This window comes from Schistocerca piceifrons, chromosome 3, assembly GCF_021461385.2.
Source record: "Schistocerca piceifrons isolate TAMUIC-IGC-003096 chromosome 3, iqSchPice1.1, whole genome shotgun sequence".
NCBI classification, from domain to species: domain Eukaryota; kingdom Metazoa; phylum Arthropoda; class Insecta; order Orthoptera; family Acrididae; genus Schistocerca; species Schistocerca piceifrons.
Window position 1 is genome coordinate 620,842,331 of NC_060140.1, and position 19,557 is coordinate 620,861,887.

Here is a 19,557-nt window from a genome sequence, read left to right on the forward strand (position 1 = left end):
CGCTCATTCTCAACCTCGGGAAAGCCTAGTATGCTACTGTTAAATGCAAACTGTTCCTGCTGGACATTTTGAATTGCTTCATTATTGACTCTTTTGGTTGCTGAAGGGAGTACTTTGTGAGCAATATTAAGAGGTCTGTTCGAAAAATTCTGGAACTTTGCTGACAACATTTTTCTGTGCATACCTTTTACTTGTTGTGCATGGTCTCCTTTGAAATACTATCCTCCACAATTGATACACCGCTCCCATTGCAGTTTCCACATATGAAAGCAGCCTCGGTACTCCTCTTGCTGGATTGCAGGGAGCACCTCTTTTTTTTTTTTTTTTTTTTTTTTAAATAAAAAAAGTCTGCAGGGACCAGGTCTGGAGAGTACAGAGGATAAGGCAGCACAGTGATTTTGTTTTTTGTGCTATAGTCACATGCCAACAGGGATGACTTTGTTGGTGTGTTATTGTGATGCAAGAGCCATGAATTGTCTCACTGTGTTTCAGGCAGTTTCCTTCTCACATTTTCTCGCAGGCATCGCAACATGTCCCAATAGTACAGTTGATTAATGGCTTGTCCCTGTGGCATAAAGTCATCATTAACTAATCCTTCAAAGTCAGAGAAAACTATCTGCCTGGCTTTGATATTTGACTTGACCTGAAGAGCTTTTTTCAGTCTTGGAGAACCTTTCCCGACGTATTGTGAAGATTAAACCTTGGTCTCAACATCATAACCATAGATCCTCATATCATCACCAGTTATGAGTCTCTTAAGGAACATCTTGTTCTCGTTTGCACAATCAAAAGTTCTTCACAGGTTGCGAGGCAAAGGTCTTTCTGGTCCTGATTCATGGCTGTGGGACAAACTTGGTGGCAACCCAGTGTATTCCAAGATGCTGTGTCAGGATTTCATGACATGATCCGACTGAAATATTACATTCTTCTGCAATCTCTTGAACAGTCAAGTCTTCTATTGGCACACACAAGTTCGTTGACGTTCGTGACATGAGGTTCATTGGTAGGCATCAAAGCGTGTCCTGAACGAAGGTCATCTTTAACTTCCATCAGGCCATTTTTAAACCGTGTGAACCATTTGTAATATCAGTACAGCTTAAGCACTCATCACCTTAGGCTTCCTGCATCATTTGGTGTTTCACTGTAAAGGTTTTCTTGAGTTTCACGCCAAATGTAATGCAGACATGTTGCTCCTCTAACTCTGCGATCTCGAAATTCACAAATTGTGAGACACAATGTTCTACTCAATACAGCACTGAACAATAACTAACAGACATACAACACTGGCAGTTACACGTTAAACATAGGTGTGTGGAGGGAAGCAAACCGCATTTCACTCCAATGCATCATTTGCGTGAAATTATGAATGTTTCAGAATTTTTTGAACAGACCTCGTAAACATGACAACAGGATCTGTGATTTTATAGCCTGATTGCTGCATGATTATGTGAACCATCAGGCTATGAGTCCCAAAGAAAGACATTTTAGTGATGTGGCTCACTGGTAAGACACTGGACTTATATTTAGCAGGATGACTGTTCACATCCCTGTCTGTCCACCCAAATTTAGGTTTTTCGTGATTCTCTTGAAGCACTTAAAGTGAACGCTTGGATAGTTCCATTGTAAGTGCTCAGTCAGTTGCCTTTCTGACTTTCCTCAATCCAAGCTTATGCTCTGTTGATAATGACTGTAACACTGATATAATGTTAAACTTGGAATCTTCCTTCCTACCTACCTACCAACCAACCTACTTATCTACCTACCTACCTGCCTGCCTACCTTCCTTCTGAAAGGTATGACATGTCAAAAAGATATTCTCATTTTCTTCTGATGAAGATGGAAGCTAATCTAGTTGCAATATCATGCTTCCCTGACAATGTAGCTATGCTGGAAACATGAGAACTTTATATTAGTTCAGTTTGAAGCCAGTGTGATTATATCCCTCGTGTGATTATATCCTTAAGGTTTCATAATCAATCAGGTAATTAAAAAAAGTCATCTTCAAATTCAGTGCTGGCCCTAGAACTGTCACCAAATTTATTCTCTCTTAAGGTTAGTTTATCTGTTAAGTAGGTATTTAAGTCCTGGGAGTTAACTAGTTACAATGTTGACAGAAACAGTACTAGGTGTAGCTAAAGAGATTACTCCCTGCTCATATAAGGCCTTCTTATGACACCAGAGTAGCTGGAACAGCTAATTTTGTTTAATAGAGGGATTGTCATGTTAGAAGTTTTGCTATTGTGTTACTTGCTTTGTTGTAGCAAACACAAAGTCTGTATAGTAGACTGTATTACTTCAGATATTGGGAGAATTGAAGTGGGGTAGTTTGACATTCCGTGCTATGTCACAAAGTATCTTGCAACAATATTGAAAGTATAGATTTCTTGTCACCTCACAGAGAAGGCATTTACTCACAGAAAGGCACAATAAAAAAGAATGCTAGAAATGTTCATATGTTCAGCTTTAGACTTTAGACTACAACTGTCATCAGCTGTGTGTGTGTGTGTGTGTGTGTGTGTGTGTGTGTGTGTGTGTGTGTGTGTGTGTGTGTGTGTGTGGATGTAATCCTAAAGTAAAGCTGAACATTTCTAGCATTATTTTTCATTGTACCTGTCTGTGACTTCACACCTCCTGTGTGTGTGCGGTGAGTAGCAATCTATCCTTTCAGTATTGTTATTCCCCCATTGTTTGACAAAGTAACTGCATTTAATTAAATTTTTCCCTAGTAGTTAGATTGGTATTTATGTCACAAAGACAGTAGTTAGGTATCATTATAAAGATGAAATAGCAGTTAAATTTACCTATCTTTTGGTACTGCATGAAATAGAACATGAGTACTGAAATTATGCTTTTTTTTTAAAAAAAAATATGTTGGTATTTGTTATATTTAATGCCATAGAATAACACAGGATAACTAATGCTGCATTACTGTTTAATGTTCCTACAAATCAGAATTGCAAATGATAGAATATTTGAGGTTCCGCTGAAAGTTACTATGTGGTGGCTTTAGTTAAATTTATTCCAGTAAGTTAAGTTTAATGTTGAAATACGTCTTACTCTAGAGGAGATGAAATTTTGTTAGTTTGTGGAATTTATGTGAAATGACTGAAGTCAATACAATGCAGCTATGTTTTGTTCCTCTCCTGGAGTGAAGCTATGATGTGAGATTTTTGGGCCCTTAAATGTTTTGTTATTAATAGACATTATCACAACAATAACTTGTAGGTTAGGGATATATTGTACTAATAGTATTCAGTCTTGAGTACTTTTCTTTTATAATTATTGTCCTGCGACTTTAGGAGCTACAACTTCATTCTTCCAGGACTTAATAGACATAACGTGTGTTACAATTGCTTCAGGTTTTTACTAACAGAACAGAATGATACAGCTACTAGCTTTGCAAGAAAAACGGCCACAAGTGAGATTAATAATGAAAATCAAGTATTGTGTAACATATTACCTGTGTTTGACTGCATAAAGTATATCATCTGCATTACTGAAAAACTTCCACATATGCACTTACATTTCAGCAATAGAGATAAATGCCTCTACATCCGCACATTTGTCCTCTAGCCATCCCTGCTTAGCCATTTTGCACTTCCTGTTGATCTTGTTTTTGAGACGTTTGTATTTGTTTTTGCTTGCTTCATTTACTGCCTTTTTATATTTCCTCCTTTCAGCAATTAAATTCAATTTCTCTTCTGTTACTCAAGGATTTCTACTAGCAAAAATCTTTTTACTTGATCCTCTCCTGCCTTCACTATATCATCTCTCAAAGCTGTCCATTCTTCTTCTACTATATTCCACCCCCCCCCCCCCCCCCCCCACACACACACACACACACAATTCTCTTCAATCGTTCTCTGATGTTCTCTCTGAAGCACTGTACAACCTCTGGTTCTTTCACTTTATCGAGTTCCCATTTCCTTAAATCCCTATCTTTTGCAGTTTCTTCAGGTTTAGTCTACTGTTCAGGATCAATAAATCACATATGTAACAGCTGAGATAGTTCGGGCTTGTGATGTTGTTGCTTATGTACATAAAGTTTGTTGTAACTGTGAGTAAGAACTTGTGTTACTTTATTGTTTGTGTAATAGCTTATTTTAATGCCAAATCTTTTGAAAAGTTTAGCAGTTCTGTTAAAAGTTCTGAAATATTTTGTGGTTTATTGTCTTTTGGTAACAAGTGTGTTGGTTCATTTCTGTTTACTTTCTTTTCTATGTTATTATGGAGGGGATGTAACAGTGAAACAAAGACTGTGGTTTATTGGCAGAACACTTAAAAAATGCAGCAGTTATACTAAAGAGACTGCCTACTCTACTCTTGCCCATATGTTTTGTTGCGCAGTCGGGTAGCTGCATCAGATAGGATTGAAGGAGGATGTTGAAAAAGTCCAAAGAATGGCAGCTCATTTGGTATTATTGCGAAGTAGGGGATTGTGTGTCATGTGGATGCAATAGGCAAATTGGGATGACAATCATTAAAACAAAGACACATTTTTGCTGCAGCAGGATCTTCTCATGAAATTTCAATCACAAACTTTCTCCTACAAGTGTGAAAATATTTTGTTGGTGCCCACCTACATAGGGAGAACTGATCATCATAATAAAAATACGAATCAGAGCTCACATGGAAAGATTTTAAGTGTTAGTTTTTCCTGCATGCTGTTGAAGATTGGAATGGTAGAGAATTTTGTTGAAGGTTGTTCAACAAACCCTCTGCCAGGCTCTTCAATTGTGAATTGCAGAGTAATCATGTCAATGTAGATGATTGCAGATGCTACTTATCCATTATTAGCAGCATTTTGTTCGATTATTATCGCCAAGATCATGGTGAGCCATTGAGAAGCTCACTGCCCTGTGCTGCTAGTTTTTGTGTAGTGGGATGGAGGAAGTTGTTGTATATTGTTAAATAGTTCTAGATGCAGGTGTTTTCTTTCTATGTATGATTTAAGTGTGTGTTTGTGTGTGTGTGTGTGTGTGTGTGTGTCAGACAACAACTGCAACTACACATATTTGCACATAAGATCAAATATGAACATCACTAATGATAAAGTGACAAAGAAATGAAAAAAATAGAAGAAATCCATCTCAAAAATCTGTTGAAACTTGAAACACAAAAAAATCCTTCAACAGTGCTTGAAAAACCACCCTTATTTAAGTTTGTCTCCAGCCATCAACACAACAGTCATTGACTTTGAGAAGAATGAAAGCTGTTTGAGAAAGGCCTCAATCAAAATATAAGGCAAAAGTTAGACCAAAAAACAAGCTGCAAAATTTGGAGTAAAAACTCCACAAAATGGATAATAGTGACTCACAAGGCCAACTTAGCTCTGAAAAAAAGCACTGGAAGAAGACCAAAGGCAACAGTGTGTCACATCTAGAGAGTAATGTTGTTGTGGTCTTCAGTCCAGAGACTGATTTGATGCAGCTCTCCATGCTACTCTATCCTGTGCAAGGACCTTCATCTCCCAGTACCTACTGCAACCTACAGCCTTCTGAATCTGCTTAGTGTATTCATTTCTTGGTCTCCCGCTACGATTTTTACCCTCCACGCTGCCCTCCAGTACTAAATTGGTGATCCCTTGATGCCTCAGAATATGCCCTACCAACCGATCCCTTCTTCTAGTCAAGTTGTGCCAAAAATTTCTCTTCTCTCCAATTGTATTCAATACCTCCTCATTAGTTATGTGATCTACCCATCTAATCTTCAGCATTCTTCTGTAGCGCCACATTTCGAAAGCTTCTATTCTCTTCTTGTCTAAACTATTTATCATCCATGTTTCACTTCCATACATGGCTACACTCCATACAAAGACTTTCAGAAATGACTTCCTGACACTTAAAACTATACTCGATGTTAACAAATTTCTCTTCTTCAGACACGCTTTCCTTGCCATTGCCAGTCTATGTTTTATATCCTCTCTACTTCGATCATGATCAGTTATTTTGCTCCTCAAATAAGAAGACCCATTTACTACTTTAAACGTCTTTTTTCTTAATCTAATTCCTGCAGCATCACCCGATTTAATTTGACTACATTCCATTATTCTCGTTTTGCTTTTGTTGATGTTCATCTTATATCCTCCTTTCAAGACACGGTCCATTCTGCTCAGCTGCTATTCCAGGTCCTATGCTGTCTCTGACAGAATTACAATGTCATCAGCGAACCTCAAAGTTTTTATTTCTTCTCCATGGATTTTAATTCCAACTCCAAATTTTTCTTTTGTTTACTTTACTGCTTGCTCAATATACAGATTGAATAACATCAGGGAGAGGCTACAACTCTGTCTCACTCACTTCCCAACCACTGCTTCTCTTTCGTGGCCCTCGACTCTTATAACTGCCCTCTGGTTTCTGTACAAATTGTAAATAGCCTTTCGCACCCTGTATTTTACCCCTGCCACCTTCAGAATTTGAAAGAGAGTATTGCAGTCAACATTGTCAAAAGCTTTTTCTAAGTCTACAGATGCTGGAAACGTAGATTTGCCTTTCCTTAATCTATTTTCTAAGATAAGTTGTAGGTTCAGTATTGCCTCACGTGTTCCAGCATTTCTACGGAATCCAAACTGATCTTCCCCGAGGTCGGCTTCTACCAGTTTTTTCATTCGTCTGTAAAGAATTCATGTTAGTATTTTGCAGCCATGGCTTATTATACTGATAGTTTCGGTAATTTTCACATCTGTCAACATCTGCTTTCTTTGGGATTGGAATTATTATATTCTTCTTGAAGCCTGATGATATTTCGCCTGTCTCGTACATCTTGCTCACTAGACGGTAGAGTTTTGTTAGGCCTGGCTCTTCCAAGGCTGTCAGTAGCCTCAATGGAATGTTGTCTACTACCGGGGCCCTGTTTTGACTTAGGTCTTTCAGTGCTCTGTCAAACTCTTCACACAATATCATACCTCCTATTTCATCTTCATCTACATTCTCTTCCATTTCTATAATATTGTTCTCAAGAACATTGCCCTTGTATAGACCCTCTATATAGAAATACCAGACAAAAATTGAAACAAAATAGGGCCATAGCTGTTAACGTCAATAAAGACTATGTCACTGTTATAATGAAGGTAGGTGACTGTGTACAAAAAAACACAAGCCATTTTTTCCTCGAAAAAAATCATGTGGAAAAATTAAGAAAGATTCCTCACAAAAATAGGGCAAAGAATCAGCGAAGAATGGCAGTTTCCTATTCACTGAGCAAGAATCTATGGACATAATCATGCTGAATCCACAAGTACCAGTTTTAAGAGCCCAACTGATAGTGCATAAAGATGATATCTCCATTAGATTAGTTATAAATTGTAGAAATAGCCCGGCATTCCAGTTATCAGGAACCTGTTAAACATCCTAAATAAGGCATAGTACACCAGTGAAAGCAGCAGCCCTGTAAAGAACAACAGAGAATTTACTCAGCCATTTGAGGACTTTCAGGTACCCAATAGAGCTACACTAGCATCCTTTGATATTGTAAATTTGTATGTCAGTGTCCCAGTTAAGCCAAAATTAGAAATCATTAACAAAAATTTAAATAATTTAAGCCTCAGAAGTAAAGAGTTTATGGACCTCATAGAACTTGGGTCGAAACATAATTGAAGACAGGAAATGGGAAATGCAGGAAGTCTCAAAATTTGATACTTTCGTTTCTTTCCCCTGCCTCAAAATACCTTCATTGTACATAACAGTGAGTAAGTTCCTTTGTTCATAACATGAGGAATGCTGAACCTGGTCACCATGTCTGGTTGCAGTGGTATAGATTATAACTTTTTCTCACTTCCATTGTCTACAAGCAAAAGCAGTAGTATTTTTATTTCATTTATTTTTGAGATGAATCTTTTATGTCCAGTGCTTAATGATGGAAAGAAAAGATTAAAAACATAAAGAAGAATTCTCAGTTCAGAATTAAAGGAAAGATGCATCAAAGAAAAAAGGGACAGCTGTTCCTCAGAAATAACCATCACATTGTGATAATAAGATGAAATCATTAGAATTTAACAGCGTATTGCGCAGCGAATAAAATAAAATGTTTTGTAATTTCGGAGACAAAACTGCACGACCTTGCTGTCCTAAGAAGTGTTCCTCGCATTCCATTAGCCAACAAATTAAGTGCAGCAAAAAGGAAGACCTATTAGCCATGGTTGATATTCTTGTAATGAAACAGAGAATTTTGTTTTTTGTTGTGTCATTCACATCAATACTGTATTCTCATTAGTACTCAGAAATGAGTGAGGTGATGCTGTGCACATTCCATGGAAATGAAGCATCACACTTATATCTTTACCTAAATTTCTGTTTTTACATGTTCTTTTAGCTGTAGACTTACTAACTTCTGTAACATCTGTTAGGCATTATAAATTATGTGAAATGGTCAAAATTTGCATTCCCTTAAATAAAATGATCTCATAAATCCTCCAACAATCCAAGAGGTGGAAATGGCACTCAGAGAGATGAAAAATTATAAGCATGCAGAGAAGACCAAGTTTTTGCAGAAATGTGGAAATATACCAGTGATACAGTTGAAAGACCCTTACACACAGTCCTAACAAAAATCTGGATAACAGAAAAGTTTCCCGAACATTGGACCACAGCTATAATCCATCCAATCCACAAAAAAGGAGATAAAAACAACCCAGATAATTACAGATGTATCTCTCTCTTAGACTGCACATACAAGATTTTCTCCAAAATTCTATACAAGAGGATCAAAGAGCAACTAGAGGAAGAGTTAGGTGAATACCAAGGAGGCTTCAGACCTTGGAGAAACTGTGCAGAACAGATCATCACTTTAAAATTAGCCATAGCATATTACAAGAAACTAAATAAACTCTTGTAATAACCTTTGTGAACTTGAAAAAAGCATATGACTGTATCCATAGACCTTCAACGTTAAAAATATTAAGAAATTTTGGGCTGCATACAAAACTAATCAAATTCATACAACTCACCTTAACCATCATTGTATCAAAAGTCAAGTTCAGGGGGGAACTCTCTGAGCCATTCATCATAAAAACAGGTTTAAGACAAGGAAATTGCTTGGTACCTCTACTGTTCAACTGTGCTTTATAATACATAATGAGGGAATGGTACAAGACTAACCCAAAGAACTTCCAGATTGGAAGATCCAAAGACAACATAAGTTTAAATTGTCTAGTATTTGCTGATGACCTTGCTCTCTTGTCCAACAGTACTCAAGAAACCAAACAAGAAGTTATCTCACTACAGGAAATAGCACAGAAAATTGACCTTGCAATATCCTTTGAAAAAAACAATCATCATGTTAACTAGCCCACCGCTCATAAACAAAATTGCCATTGGAAACCAAGAAATCAATATTGTAGATAAATTTAAATATCTGGAAGAAATCATAACATACAACCTCAGTGAAAAGCCAGCATGGCATAACAGAATAAACAAATTGACTAGAGCACAATATATCACCAAGAACACTTAACAACAAAAAGAGCCTGTCAATAGCAACAAAATTAAAACACTACAAAACAGTCAATCAACCAGAAATAATGTACGCAAGTGAAACCGTCTTCAAAACAACTGCCACTGCACAAATAGACAAAATACCTAAAATAGAGAGAAGAATCATCAGAATGTGCATCAACAAATCTTACCAGAAAGATGGACACTGGAGAGTAGCTACAAATGAAACAGTCTACAAGGAAATAGAATCAGTAATGAGTACAATCAGGAAGAAACATATTTCATTTTTCAGACATCTAATCAGAACACCAGACAACAGGATCATCAGGAGAATAATAGAAAAATTGTTGAATAGTAAGTGCAACATTAAGTGGATAACAGAAATCAAGGAAGACCTAAGAAACAAAACTGACAAATTCAGTTAACTCACAGAGACACAAACCAGACTGCAAACAAGAGTCAACAAACAGATAATAGGAAGGGTGATTTCTGATGAAGAAAGGAGGATGAGATCTGAGAGAATGAAGAAGTACTGGGCTGACAGGAAACTGAAAAATTCTTTGTATAAAGTTGGCTAGAGTGGTCCAATGAAGGCCATAAAATGTAAATAATAATAATAGTAATGAATGATTTGTAATTTAAATTTGCCATGGTTTTTCTGTCTTATTACATATTGACGTATAACCGTTTCAGCATGTCCCATTTCCAGTCCACTGTTATTTTCAATTTTATGAACAACCACATTGTGTAGCTGTGGGGTCATTTAGAAAACCTGACTCTTTGTTCTAATCATGTATTAGTTAGCCGAATAATTTATTTTTGATATGTAGATGACATCATCATACTTTCCCAGGGCAATAAAAATGAAGTAGAGTAATTATGTAACCCTTTCTGTCAGCTCCAGGGATGGTACGTTGTGAACACAAATGAAATTAAATTTTATTAATTGGTGTTCAGTTTTATTAATGTACTTTTAGAGGTAATGATGCATAAATGGGGTTCATAACTTGGTAACATCTTTTAGTATAGTCTTCAGAAACTTATTTTTTCCACTTACAGAGACATTTAAGTATGTTTAGCCATGGTAAACAGTATCTTTTTAAATGAGTAGTAAAAGTTGTAATATAACCCTTGAAGAAAACTTTACTACAAATCAAAAACATTGCAAACATTTGAGTTAAAATTCAAATAGTGTACATAATATTGTTTCTCAGAACATTCATCATGTTCTTTGGAACAAATTCACACTTTGAACATATAACTCCCTCTGTTTACTTCATGTGCATCTCTTACAGTTGTTGCAGGTTATTATTATTTGGTCCACTTTGTTATACTTTTCTGCTTTTGACCAGCTTTCACTAGTACTCAAATAACATCTACCTGTAGCTCCATAAGTTTCCGTAGCACCGAAGTTCAGCTTGATTTTCTGTCCAAGAATACCCCTTTCATGGTTAAAACAATTGTTGCTATGCACACAGACACATTTGATGTCTAGATGCTTTATATTACCACAGCACTATTATTAATTGAATAAGACATTCGTTGTGTAAAGTTGCATTTACAACTGGGAGAACCTAATGACCACCTCGATTAGACAAATTTTTGGATTACGTTTAACTAAAAGATTTAAAACATATATAGAATCATGTAGAATAATTCATTAAAAATTAAAATTCTTCATTTTAGAATGTAAAGAATGTGATTAGATTATAGTATGTATAGAATGTGGGATTAAAGTTGGTATTGCCAGGGTTAATTCCACTGTTGACTGTTTTCTCGTAAAACTCGTCAACTTTGTTGTTCTGATCATGTTAGGTAAAAAATTGAAGCAGATGTAACACTCATTATCTCCATGCAGTCCTTGGAAAATGGACTTGTAACTCCGAAATGCATTAACAACAAGTATAAAATAAAAATATTTTGACAGGAGGCCGAATATTATTAATAAAATATATCCTTCCAAACCAAACCAAATCAAATTTAGTTGTGATGGGACCATGCATGCTTGATGCTTTAGTTGTAAATGTGGTTGTGCATGATGTGCTTGGGACATATAAAGTATGTCTTCCCATTTTCAGCCAGTACAGAAAATTCATTCAATTATAGACAGCATTGTAGAATTTAATGTTTGTGACTTACATCCCCCCTCCAAAGTAACAGTAAGATACCACTAAACCCAGCTTTGGTTACAGCCACTAACGGAATATGCTTCTGCTTTTCATGCAAGTTGGTGCTTCTTTCTATATGCTTTTCACTGGTTAAGAAGTAGGAAGATTCATTTTGCTAACAATTGAAATATAACAAACATGTTAGATAATTGATTTTCTTTTTTTAAATAGTATACTGGATTAAATGTTCCTTACGTGAAAAAAAATCAATTTGTTTTTTGTTTAGCCAGTATAGTAATCATTGCAGTTCCATTTTTACGGTAATTGTGACGTTACCAGTGTAGTGTTTCCAACACTTGTGTACATGATATATTGGTTCCCTTCACTTGCAATAGGAAACTAAATCAAAATATAAGAGGACAAGTAACATTTTTTCTTAATTTCTTGTACATATACCATTAAGAGTAATGTGTTTGGAACTGTTTACAATTGAACAAGTAATGCAAATTTTCACTTCATAAAAAGATATTTTTCTTCCAATTTCACTTGCAAAATATTAATAAGTAGACATAATCTGTTCATTTTCCCATTATGTAGAGCATAGACTATCAGTTATAATTATGTAGAGTTTTTAAACCTTTGTGGATTGTGTGATACTTCCAGCTAATAATCTTAATTCTACTCTTTATACAGGGCACAAGTGTACTATCACCAGTCATACCTTTTAGCCTTGTAATTCTACCTGCATATATCATATACAGGAAGAGTGCAGAAAATGTATATGAGCAACATCCAGCACTATATATACTTGCATTTGGTATGGTGGCAGCGAAAGTGACAAACAGATTAGTGGTAAGTTATTTAATTTTCTCTTTTTAACATAATTATGTTCTGCATTTCTGAAAGTCTCTCTCTCTCTCTCTCTCTCTCTCTCTCTCTCTCTCTCTCTCTCTCTCTCTCTCTCTCTTAATTCCCAGGTACCTAGGGGGTGGGGGGCACTCTTCAACTTAACCCAATTTGGTAATAGTCCCAGACTAATAAAAATAATAATGAATTGATTGAATAATGGATTTCAGATCAGGTGGGATAGTAGAATAGGCTTGACCCAATCATTTCTTGAGGCACAAAGGATTTCTCTTTTCTTTCTGATAGTGTGTCTCCATTAAGAATAATGTACCTGGTTCTTTTAATCAGGAAGCATTTAGTCTAATTACACCTGTGTTATCGTACTCTGTTAATATGTATTTTGTTCACTACAAAATGATGCAGAACTATACCAAAGCTTCCGTGGAAGAAAAACAAAGCACAGGAAAAAACATGGACATGGACTCTTAGCACAAAATCTGTTCCTTGATTCCACAAAATGTGGTTAGGTAGTCACTGGGTAAGTGTCTTGGTGCAAAACTCAAAGGTCAGAGATTGAATCATCACTTGGTTTTAGGATTATGTATCACTTATTGATTCTTTCACTTCTGGCAGTGATTTGCTAATTTGAAAAATGCTAAGTTGCCCAGTGGTCAGAGTCCACATTAAAGTGTAGGTCTCCTCATAACTGCCTGTGCAAGTCTGTTCAAAGGTTAGAGGAAGACGAGGACATGCCACTTCCAAAAGGACCATGCCTAGTAAAGCATTGTGGTATTCAAACCAACTTTTGAGTTGAGGACATCTTTATTACCTAGTAATACAAAAGAATTTACACTAGTGAGAGAGTTCCATAATTCTACATATCTGTGCCATCACTCTTCTCATTAAGTCTATAAAGACATAAATATTTTACAAATCACATGATTCTTGGAGACCTGCAATAGTGTCGTTAGATGGTGGGCTGCCTACTTTACTCATGCCTGTATTTATTTTCATTTCTGTACTGAGCTGAAGAAGTTTGCAAATAGGAGATTTTGCTCACTTGTACTTTCTCCAGCATGCCTGCTCTCAGAGACAGCGTGCTCAAGTGTGACTTGCAGGGCAAGTAAACTTCTGTTGAATGGGGCAACCAGGAGTGGACAAAACTGCAAGTTCTGGCACACTTGTTGCTCTGTTTATCACTGTAACTTTGCATCTGTTATTATATGTGACATCTAAATTTCAGGTTTCTCTTCCATGATATCTCCTCTTTTCAGGCACTACAGCTAATGAAGGACCTGGATCGTGTCAGTCAACTGTCTCCTCCATTCATCTCTTGACTCCATCAACATTATCTAGCTCCACACTCCTGATCTTCTGAGATGTGTGTCTGCATCATCCAGCCATCAAGATCTTGGTCTCACACTGAGCAGCTACTCCCTGGCTTTGCAAATAGCACTTTCTTTGGTACTCGCAGTTTTTCCGTTCCCTGCACATGTCCCAACCACGGTAACCTTTATGCCTGTACATCTACATTATTAGTGGATTCTTATAGATTTCGTACAGTTCTGAATTGGCCATAATTCTCCAAGCACCATTATTACATACTGCCCCTTATATCTTCCACAGTACTTTGCATTCCCATGCATCCAAAGCATTTCTGACTCTTTGTGTTACTGTCCACATTTCATGACAATACATAACTACAGGTTTTATAATCATTTTGTAAACTTTCATCTTCAACTGCCTTGAAATGTTGCAGGACTGCAGCATTTTAAGGAAGCTGTAATAGTAGTTGTTAGCTGCAGCTGTTCTCGCATTTATATCCGTTGGTACCATACTGTCGTCCCTAACCATTCCACCCAAGTACTTAAACTGATTTACTCTTTCGTACCTTTCAAACCTCTCAACACATCTCCACCTTGTTTTGTTTCTGGTGTTCAGTTTTTTAATTCCTCCTCTTTCTTACACATGATGAGGCCAAGTGCAGCCACTTCATGTTCCAGACCTACACAGTTTTACAGGAGATATTGTCTATTCCTTCTGAGCATGGGTGTGTTGTCCAATAAAGAATCTTCTTGGTTAAGTCTTTGAAAGAACAGAAAATTATTGGAATGTTTTCTATTAGCTTTTATTTTGCAGTTGGCATTGCTTACGGTAGTCATTTTAACAAGTTTTTAGCATTATTTTATAGTGTAGTACTGTATTGGAGCTGAATAGATCGCTTCAAAAATGTCATACAGTTTTGTTGACATCTGCAACTCCCACAATGTTGGAAAGGCTTTTCCTATCAACACTGTCGTATGCTGCTTTTCGAAGTCCACATATAGTTGATGTACCATTATTTGAATTTGTGACACTTTTCCATTAACAATATAAGGGATAACATCTGATATGTTCTTGCTCCTTTCTTCCTGAAATCACGCTGGTATTCCACAACCATGGCTTCTGCATAAGGTCATAATTTCTTGTTCAGTATCCTAGCAAGAATTTTGCAGGCAGCAATTGTCAGTGCTATACCTATATGGCTATTGCAGTTTGTTTTATCACCCTTCTTATGTATTGGTATAGTAATGGTTATGTTCCAGTTTGTTGTCATTTTTTCACTTTTCCATATTTTCTGAACTAGTCTTTCTATTTTCTTTAATAACTTATACCACCATACTTGAATATTTCACTTAGTACCTTGTCTTCCTTCCCCCCCCTCCCCCCACCTCATTCTGTAGTTTTTTTGTTTTCTTAACAGCTCCAGTCACTTCTCATGATGTCACTTCTTCTCCATCCTCATTGCTATCTGCTTATTGCTATCTCTTTCTCGCATCAGTCGGCCGTCGTATTTTAATATATTATTATTATTATTATTATTATTATTATTATTATTATTATTATGTTGATTGTTGCCGACTTACGTGGTGGGCCTTAATAAAAATGATATTTCATTTTATTTTGATTTACAATTAAATGCTTTTGTGAAGTTCTCCTTTTTAACAATATTAATCTTCAGTATAAATTATTTTTTACGTTAATGAACGTTAGACTCACTGAATCTTAAAACATGAACATATAAGTTGAACAATGGAATAAACTTTTCATATTAATTTCCTCGGCAAAGCAAAAAATATTTAGTTATTAATTACAATTGCAGCCCACACACGTGCGAGAGTATTCCTTCTTACCTCCATTAACCATTGCATGGTAGTCGGAGTCCTGGCTCTGACTCTCGGCTGTTGTACTGAAAATAAGAATCTTAAAGCTATGTATTTTCTGCAGCGTCGGGTGGCTGTGGAGAAAAACGTATATTATGTTACTAGCGGGCGAGTTTTTCACTTCCGCTAAATTTTAGAAGTTAATATCGCCACGTAATGGCGTCGTTGGCTGCATCGGCCGCTGCGATTGTTGCACTGTAAATTGCTCGAATGCAGGTTAACTCAAGGAAGGCGGACATGAAATCAGGATCACCTCTTACAAATTAAAAGTGAACAATAATATTAAATCAGTATATTATCTGCTTCATTAGTACAAATATGCTTACATTTGCCAGCACTCGCAAGATGTCCGTCTACACACAACCAAGACAATAGAAGAAGTGAAGACGACTAAAAAATTAACAAAAGAGTGTATCTTGTCGTCTCTTTAGATCATTTTGTTATATTTCTTTGCTCTCGAAACTTACACAGAGAAATTATTATTTTATGGTTACATGATAAAAATATATATTATTCAATTTTTAAATGTCTTGTCTTTATAAATACTGTTTTTTAAGTCTTTATGTATTATTTCACTGGGGATGCTATATCTTCTTCAAATTCCTGAACTTCCCTAGGTTTCAGTTCGTTCTTGAAAATATTTTCCCATCTTCCTATAATTCTGGTTTCATCTCTGATCAGCTTTCCATCTTTATCCCTGCATATTGTTGTCTGAAGCTGCCATCCTTATTTTCTCTTTTTTATTTCTTTAAACATTATTATAATATCCTTTTCATATCTGCATTTCTCAGTGCCTTTCATTCTGTTTGTCTCCATTTCTCTCGTTTCCTTCTGCAAGTAATTTTTGCTTAAATCTCTTTTTGTCATAATTGTGTCTGGCAGCTCAAGTTCTTGCTGGAGCATTTTTTCCTCGTTTTCCTTATACTGTTCCATTCCTCAGTAGCCTTCTCACAGTCATTGTCATACCATTCACCTCATTTAACTCTGTTTCTCAGTTCCAGCTTGGATTCCAGCGTCTGTCATATTGTCTGTTTCGTTAATTTCCATTGCACTTTGAGGATAGCTTCCTCCTCAATGACAGTTGATCTCATCCCTTTATCGATTTCTCTTTGGAATTTTTCTTGTTCACTCTCTCTGGTGACAATTGCTTTCACATTACTTCCTATCCCTTTCTGTGTGGTTATAGATTGTTCTTGATATATATTTGACCAACACCGTGCAGTTGTCTGAAGCAACATCTGCACCCCCTCTAACCATAACATCATTGAATAAGTGCATGATGTATCTGATTAATTGTATCCCCATCCAGAGATTTCCATGGTCCTTTATTATTGATGTTATAGTGTGGGCAAATAGTACCTTTTATAGTGAGTTTTCTGTTTACAGCAAAATCATCCAGCAACAATTTGTTGTCATTACACTCTTAATGGAGACTGTAATTTTCTGCATTTTGTCTACACATGTTTCCCCTTTCATCCTTGGCATTCACTTTTCACTGTAGCATCATATGTACATTAAAGGTGTCCATAAAAGGTCTATAATTCTTTATATCTGTGCTTTTCGTTCTTCTTAAAGCCTATAAAGACATTCATATTTTGCTAATCACATGATTCTCAGAGACTAAAATAATGTTACTAGAAGATTGGCATTTTCCCATTCAGACTGCGTTTGCTGTCTACATTATTGATGCCTGTATGTATTTTCATTTCTCTGCTGAGCCGAAGAGCTTTGCAAATAGATTTTGCTCACTCATACTACCCCAAGTGTCCCCACTCTTGGGCACAGTGTCTCCAAGTTTGAATATTTGGGACAAGTAAACTTCTGTTGAGCAGAGCAACCTGCAGTGAACCAGACTGTAAGTTCTAGCACAATCTGTGCTCTGGTTGTGACCGTAACTCTCCATCTGTTGTTCTGTGTGACACCTGAGTTTCAACTTTCTCTTTTGTGATATGGAGACTACATTTTTTCTGCACTCATATTATCTAGAGTTTGCAGACAGCAGTATAAAAGCTGTACAACACAACTAAATGCATGAGACACTGAAATTTTTGTTTTTGGAATGAGGGGCAATTTGCATTAGCTTTGCACACACCATGTGTTGGAGAAAATTATGAACCACACTATTTGTTACAATGACTTTTCAGATTTTGCACCTGCAACTAAAGAAGTGAAATAATCAGATAGCACTAACATTCCAGAACTACTGTTGCATCTCTGAATAGCTCCAAAAGTGTCAAGAGTCATATTGTAACTGTGAAGTTTTTGAGTGGTGCCCTTCTCAGCATGGATTTCTATAAGTTATTGTACTGCGTAACTACAGACTCTTATCATAATAATGAAATTGTTCCACCTAGTCTCACTTTCTTGCTTCAAGCTTGCCTATAACAAATTCACATAATCAACTGTCTTCATGGTACAAACAGCGCCTGTGTTAACATAAATCATGGGAAAAACCCTTATAGCATCATTTTTCAGATAATTGTTGTAAAAAACTGTTTGATGGCCCATCAGCGACTAGATCATTAGAAATGGAGCATAAGCTCAGATTGGGGCGGGAAATAGTGAGTGTCCTGACATTTTCCTTAAGAGATTTATGGAAACCTTGATAAACTTAAATCAGGATAACTGGGTGGATTTGAACCAGTATCTTCCTGAATGCAATTCGAGTGTCCCCACTGCGTTATCTCCCTTGGTATTTGACATTGTGGTGTCCTTGGTTAAGGAATTACATAAGTTCTCAGACCGCACCTTCCTCTTCTATTTCAGCATCCTAGTGGTATCTGTTTGTATTATCTGTAAGTTGTGATGTAGTTTTGCAGGGTTCAATGTTAATTATATTTCCTCGATGTTCACTTACGTATTCCCTAGCATTCATTATCTCAGCATGTAGAACTAGCTTTACTAATGATACAAGAAGGTTTCTGTTTTTAAATTGCTCCTGCACCAGATTTGCTGACTTGCGTAAGAAAATGAAATGCCTACAGCTGTTATTACGATCTTATTTATTGTGTGGCTACCAGTTATGGCACTTCAATGCACCATTTTCAGGCTTTGGTTGATGCTGAAGGGGTTATCACAATTCATAGACACAATGCATCAGTGACCAGTGTAACAGGTTTACGCAGTGTATCAGTAACTGTGATGTCATCACTCCAACCGTCAACTGTCAACTTGGTCTGAAATATCGAGTGACTAGAATGAAACACTAATTTATTTGAGAGAGGCTTGCTTTTGAACTTCCAGCGTACTTGTTTGATAATGCAACTATGTGCAGGGTAGCTGCAAAACAGACTTGCGGAGGGCACATTTAGTTTTTGGAAGAAATAAAGGAAGAATAAAAGCAAGAGATGAAGTGTGGGGAATTTAGAACAATTGTTAGGTGATTGGAAGCCAAAGAGTTAACTTCTGCTTTCTAGTCGATTACTAGTGACTATTGTTGTGATGCAAAACTTGAGTTGCTGATCTTGTCTATAAATGTAGGGCCATTCTTGTTGAAGAGCAGTACCAGATACTTAGTGGTACTAGAATTTCATCCTTCCAGATTGCCATTAACGGGCACCTTAATCACATCCATAGGGTTTATGATTTTTTTACTGTGAATAGGTCATCTGAGGACCAAATTCCAATTTCAATACTGTGTTCTTTTCTTTTTTTTCCTTTGCTTTCATATGTTCACTATGTTTCTCCTTTTTGTCTTCAGACCATTTTGAACCAATTTTTTTAGTTACCCTGCCTTGGAATCCTTCCATTTTAATTTTTGATTGGATGATGATGATGACGACGACGACAACGATGAGAGAAGGGAGAGGGTGAAACCTGGCACCAGCACATAGCTTACTCCTCGCGAATAGCCCAAGGGAGCCACCAAGCTTTATGTCCCCATCCGACGGATGGGTCACCAACAGCAGTGTCACATGCCCTCACTTAATGAGACACCAAGGAGAGGTTTGGTATTTAAACCAGGACATT

At 36.6% G+C, this 19,557-nt stretch overlaps 1 protein-coding gene across 3 annotated transcripts in view; it reads left to right on the plus strand.

Annotated features, from left to right (window-relative positions):
* The window catches only part of LOC124789765 (cholinephosphotransferase 1), a 161,482-nt gene that overhangs the window by 52,203 nt on the left and 89,722 nt on the right, over positions 1-19,557 (plus strand). For all 3 annotated transcript variants that reach the window (XM_047257220.1, XM_047257221.1, XM_047257222.1), the window contains one exon: positions 12,233-12,391. In XM_047257220.1, the coding sequence (XP_047113176.1) occupies positions 12,233-12,391 (159 nt within the window). The remainder of the gene's footprint in view (positions 1-12,232; positions 12,392-19,557) is intronic.